We start from the raw sequence: 6,058 nt of genomic DNA on the forward strand, positions 1-6,058 counted from the left end.
TAGATAATATTTCCTTTATTGTGGAATATAAATTTTCAGCATCATCATAACTTAAAGACACAGAACAAACAACATGAAGCTTGAAAGCAGGTGAAATGTGATAAAGCAGTTTGAAATGCAGCAGAACACAACTATTTAAAGACAGTCCGAGCACATACAAACACAGTGACCTTCACTCATATACATGTGCACAAACTCCATATAGATGAAACGCTACTACAGCAAATTAAAGCCAGGGACTGGGCAAATGTAAATATTGAATCACTATTACATAATAAGAGCTTTGTGTGATAACGAAGCGGCTCAAATTGCATCATAAAAAAAAAAAAAAAAAAAAGTCACACACTGGATATCTGCCATCGCTTGCTTCAGTACATTCTTGATTTATGTCCCCTACTGACACACAAGAACAGATTTTTAATTGAGGTGCGGTTAAAAAGAAACAAGTAACAGCAAATAATACACGTGTTTAGAAGCACTTAAGAACAACTAGCAAGTAGATGCTGTGTCGGTCTTCCCTGATAACCGCTACTAACAGATGATATACTGTATATTTGATTCGATTTTTTTAACGGCACGGATGCAAATGAAAGGCTTCTTCAAATCGGACATTTGGCAACACAAGCTGAGTGGTAAAAAATAGATATATATGTAACTTCTTTATTTCAACTTTGGATAATAATTTAAAATAGCTTCTGCATTCATAATAAGAGTAATTTCCTTCTTGAAATCATACATTCATAAAGATTTGGCAATTTAGGCACTGTAATAAACTCTGTAGTAAAGCGTTTTATTTCGCCATATAGAGTAGGAGTTGTCGAATTTGAAGAGGTAAGTGCCTTCGCCCGGGAAGTCGTGGCTGCCGCCGCAGACGCTCAGGTGGCTGTCCTGGCGGTACACGGGTATGATCTCAACCAGGTTGGAGTTGCTTTGTGCTTTGGAGCCCTTCTCCACATCTCCATTGGTGACCTGGCCTGCAACGGGAAGCACAGAAACCACATAGCAGCCCTCTCCAAAAGTATTGGGACGGTGAGGTCAATTCTTTTGTTTTTTGTTGCATACGTTTATTTCATGGCATTTACATCTAAACAGCCCCTTTTGTTTGGAGCCACGCACTTTTAAAGTGAGCAAAAGTATTGGGACAGACATGAAATGAACTTCAAGTGAGTAACATTTAATATTTGAAATTCATTCTGCTGCTACCATTATGAGTTACATCACCAGCACAGACTAGTGAGTCCATTCCAGAAGCAGCCATGCAAGCCCAAGTCGTGACATTGGACAGTGTTTTGGATCATGTCGACATTCTTTGGCCTTTCATGGTGTTGGAATAATTGTAAATCATAAGTTATCATACATTTGCTGCATGGTATCATGCTTTGCTTGCACTCACATTCACATAGCACAGCCATATATGTTATCATATATTTGCTGCAATGAAGAACTGCTTCTGCTTGCAATGATGACTGCTTTGCTTAAAAAAAAATGCCTCTGCTTGCAATGAAGAGTGCTTTGCCTTGTTCCAACTCGCATTCACATAGCCTGGCTATTTGAAGATAACTCAAAAAGCTGAAGAACCACAACATCTAACGCAGCAGAATGGTTCGAGCCAGTCTGCTGAGGTCGCCTGTTTTCTGTTAAGAAACGATTGCAAACTTGACCACACGGACTCGCCAATCTTCTCCTCACATGCACAACACATAGACAAACAAGTACACTGTGTTCCAACTATGCCTTGCATTTGTATTTTTAGGGTTGGAACACCCATGTAACAAGGGGCGTGGAAAACCAAATAAATAGAGAGGGTGAGGAGAGGTATCTTTAGAGAGTGCAGGAGTGAGTTCCTTTCCTCTCTCCTCACGAGCCCTGAATTGAATGTCTTCTCTTCCTTTTCTCTCATTTCTGTACTTATTTTACAAAAAAATAAATAAATAAATCATCAGTGTTGTTTTTGGGTGTTTCTTCACAGCTCTCACAATGTTTTTGCTATCATTTGTTGTTGTTGTTGTTGACAAGTTAACCCTGACCGACATGTTCAATGTGTTTTTCAGGACATTCCAATTTGTTATATCGGCTATGCTCAATGTTTTAGCAATGGCTTGCATCAATTTTCCATTCTTCTCTCAGCTTCAAAACGGTTTGCTTTTCTCTCCAAAACGGACAAAAACGAGCACTATCTACGTTTGCGCAATCAATCTAAAAAGCAACACCTGAGCAATTAAGACAGTCACAGACCCATCAGTCACATGTTCCAATACTTTAACTCACTGGCTTCAAATAAAAGGTGCTCTGTCCTGACTTGTTTAACATATCTTGATGTCATTTTGTCTCATATTCATCTTTTGATCTAAAAATACAAATTTCTTCAGGATACAAAAAACAAACAAACAAAGGACACAAAATGTGTTTTTAAAAGTACTAATTGTACGTGAAAAATAATTAAAGTATCAAATTAATTCTAGACAAAATATTAAATTTTGCTAACTATTGCTATAATGGGCTAAATAAGTGAAGTATCACTTTAAGAGCAAGTGGCAAAATGGCCGCCCCCTAAGATGGATAAAAACGGATGGATTTCGCTGCTTAAAGATATTCCACTAACGCAATATTAAACAGAATAACATATCTAGACTAGTGGGGCTGCATAGTAAAAAAATTTTTATAATAATAAAAAAAATTCAGAGGGTTGACTTCCCATTTAACAAAACTGAGCGCACAATATTTACATAAAATCTTGAGTAAGAGCCAAATTTTAGAATGTCATTTAAGTGGTCGTCAATGTGACCTCCAGTGGACACAATTTGTAACAACAGTTAATTTTAGTAAAAAACAAAACAAGAATTTAAGTTTATGCTCTGTCTTCACGGGCCAGATTGGACGCCCTGATGGGCCTGTTCTGGCCCGCGGGCCGTATGTTTGTACACCCCTGATGTACACACCATCTCAGTTGTTTAGTTTGACTTCACCTCTCTTAAAGATTGTATTGTTTTCATAGGTCATATTAATGGTGTATTTTTTTTCTATCCATTCTCTTTGCTTTTACAACTGCTGACCTTCCAGCTCCTCGTCCTCATCTTCGTCGCTCGATTCACTGATGTGCACGGTGATGTCCCGGCTCGTGACGGGAGTCCAGTCAAAAAAGATGCCGAAGCCGATGTCGTAGCCGTCTGTGGCGAACTCCCAGCACACCCTCTTGCCTTCTGGCACGGTGGGCACGTGCACCGTCATGATGTCGCCCCGGTACACCGTCGCCACGCTGTCCTTCTCCGTTCGAAGCTTGGCCTTGAGCTCTTTGAGGGCGGCAGATGTCCACGTCGACGGGGGTTTCGGGGGCGGCGTCTCAGCTGCGAAATAGCAGCTGAGTTCAGGAATCATTTACTCATTCCCTACTCACTGTAAAGTGATTAAATAGGGAAGTGAAATTGAATAGCAGTACAATATAGACAAAATATGTACAAAAGGATACCTCGAGATCCCAAATCCGCATTAAAACAAAACATCAATCGTGATGCCGTACGGACCTTTAATCTCAGCGGAGAGCGGAGGGCTCCCTGCGCTGTTCGTCTCACCCTGGTCCCCTAAGGCGTGCTCAGCAGGGGCATCGTCATTAGCCTCAAAATACCGTACACAAACAAGACATTTATAGCAGAAATACTCCATCAACGTGCACTTCAATGACATGCAGGTCAACCTACCTCCTTACGTTGCTCAGATGCATTCATAATAGCTTGTTTTGTGGACTGGATCAAGTTTGTGGAGAGGTCTGTGTTTGGGAGCCTGAAGTAAACAACACATGAATACAGCTGAAATAAATCTTTGAAAATAAAGCAACTTGTACATTTTATTTTATTTGTAAACAGAAATCGTGACAGCCAGGGAGGATGTCTGTATAGTATCAGACCCAGATTTCCAGTATATATTATATACCGTACCTCCACATGTGGAAATGAACCAGGACAGTAAATAAATAAAATATAACATGCAGAAAAAATAATTCAAACGTAAGAGTAAGATATGGAATGTGAAATAATCATTGCAACACATCGGATTATATAACGATTCAATATAGGTCATATACGTCCGATGATGCCCATTTTATGAATTTTTATGTGGTGCGACCAAAAAGAAATAACCAATTAATTTTGAAATACATTTAAAGACAGGAGTTTGTATCGTCCACAAGATAGTGAAAATCCCATGGCAGCAGGTATCTAGCTATTTGTAATGCCCCACAACAATGTAAAAAAAATAAAATAAAAAAATACCCTTTTAGCAACTGGTATGTAGTGGTCATATGTGGACATCATGTGGTATGACCTGAAAAAAAATATCACTATTTTTTTCCAATAAATACAGATTGTCATTATAATTTTACTTGTGTGGCTAGCTAGCTTAATTGTTTTGTTTAGATGGCTACTTGCTAGCCTCATAACTTTAGGTTGGAAATATATGTGGTGCACGTGTGCGACCAACCGTGATCTGGTGCAACCATAGAGAAAGCTTTCCATGATAGATGTATATCCTCAATTAAAGAGGTCCTAAATTGTAGATACTAGTAAAATTGTAGATGACAGTAAATAACAATAAATATCTTATGTGTTTTTATAATAAATTAACTGTGATAGTCTAGTGAAATCTTTATCCGTCAGTGACCAAACAGAGCCTCGAACTCAGAACCGTGAAGCGGATATGCTACGGTAATTACTGGACATTACTCGAATGGTAGTATCCTCCTCGTAATCTAATATAATGATTCCTAACTAGGGCGCTGTTGCAGACTAGCATGCCGTGAGAGACCATAGGGGTGCTATGGGAAATTATGCAATGTCACTTAATTAGTGCCAGAAACTACAAATATCTTTATTCTTCTATCTATGCCAGCGTTGTATAGTGACAGGCAGAAAAAATACATGCTCTTCCATAAAAATAGGTGCACTAAATGTGTATCCACCTGTTGCCGTCATTATAACAGAATAAAAGGCTTACTACTAATATCAGCTTTGTGTGCAATTAAATAGGGCAAAATTTTACTCAGAGTAAGTGATTTTGTAGAATAATTGACATGCCTTGGTCCAATAAAGGTAACCAAATGGCTTTCGCGCGGTTCAAAATTTGCGACCAAGTGAAGTTACACCAAAACAGATGTAAACTGATCCGTTCTACCATTTTGCCGTAAGTGATAACACCAACAGCTCCGAGACACTCGCTCACCTGTCCGTTGGGTCGCTGTCGCAATGTTTGGATGTTAATCCAGGGAAAGAAGAGATGGAGAGCGATGACAGCCGCGACTGCAGCTCTGATGCGTCTTCCAATCTCTCCATGGCTATAAGCACAAGACAAATAGGGCGCAGTGTGTGTGGCTCCGAAAGATGAAGCACCGCCCCTCCGGATGACAGGGAGGGCCAACTAAAGGCAGCGCGAATCGGAAACTGTAAAAACAAAAAACAAAAAAAACAATCAAAAACAGCCGTTTTGATAATATTTAACACAAGCATTCGAGGAGCGAATCAAACGGCCACAAACACCTAAAAGAGTTTGTTTTTTTTGACAGGATGCTAGCTGGTTACCACACGTTCGCTGGCGTAACGGGAAAAAAAACGGGAGTCATAGCTGTAACTGGACTGCATAAAAAAAAACAAGGTTCTCACCACGGTGCAACGGCGAAAACAGAAACGTCAAAGTCTTTGAACGATTAGACTCGCGTCTAACTCAGGCCACAGTGAGTCAAACAGACTTCCATGTCACTGAAGTCATGTGATGGTGTATCAGATCCAGATCAGTGCTCGGATCATGGAAATTTACACTTCCGTGTTTCCGTGAAAGTATCTCAGGCTGTGCAGTTCAACGGCTGTTCTCGCGAGATTTTGGGATCGACCAAACGAGACCCTACGTAAATGTTGTTTTTTGGGCTCTTTAGTGTGATAAGGTGGCTTTCATAATTTGAAGAATCTCACGCGAAATGCTTCATAACTTTACAGCGTTTCTATTGAGTTCTGGCGCTAAATAGAAAATGTGTCACTCTGTCGCTATGGCAACGTCATTTTTCAAATCAAAGTGT

General features: G+C 39.8%; 1 protein-coding gene across 3 annotated transcripts; it reads right to left on the reverse strand.

The window, feature by feature from the left end:
* tmed8 (transmembrane p24 trafficking protein 8) lies at positions 1–5,843 on the reverse strand. 3 transcript variants are annotated; one of them, XM_077539782.1, is made up of 6 exons: positions 5,649–5,843; positions 5,212–5,323; positions 3,696–3,777; positions 3,522–3,612; positions 3,054–3,344; positions 1–974 (listed from the first exon to the last, which is right to left on the reverse strand). In XM_077539782.1, exons 2-6 carry the CDS (start codon positions 5,319–5,321, stop codon positions 757–759), a joined length of 792 nt encoding a protein of 263 aa, XP_077395908.1. In that variant the 5' UTR covers positions 5,322–5,323; positions 5,649–5,843; the 3' UTR covers positions 1–756. The 3 variants fall into 3 exon arrangements, with proteins under 3 accessions (XP_077395908.1, XP_077395906.1, XP_077395907.1); XM_077539780.1 differs by having other exon boundaries at positions 5,212–5,429; positions 5,649–5,842; XM_077539781.1 differs by lacking the exon at positions 5,649–5,843 and adding an exon at positions 5,526–5,642 and having other exon boundaries at positions 5,212–5,429.
* Positions 5,844–6,058: the final 215 nt, after the last annotated feature.

The sequence above is a fragment of the Festucalex cinctus genome, chromosome 12 (genome assembly GCF_051991245.1).
Source record: "Festucalex cinctus isolate MCC-2025b chromosome 12, RoL_Fcin_1.0, whole genome shotgun sequence".
Taxonomy (NCBI): Eukaryota; Metazoa; Chordata; class Actinopteri; order Syngnathiformes; family Syngnathidae; genus Festucalex; species Festucalex cinctus.

Excerpts from the sequence above, each read along its gene's own strand:
- tmed8 (XM_077539782.1), bottom strand. The coding sequence starts at position 5,321 with ATGGAGAGATTGGAAGACGCATCAGAGCTGCAGTCGCGGCTGTCATCG. Across the intron at positions 3,778-5,211 it reads GACAGCGACCCAACGGACAG|GCTCCCAAACACAGACCTCT; the intron begins GTGAGCGAGTGT and ends TGTTTACTTCAG. Across the intron at positions 975-3,053 it reads TGAGGACGAGGAGCTGGAAG|GCCAGGTCACCAATGGAGAT; the intron begins GTCAGCAGTTGT and ends TTCCCGTTGCAG.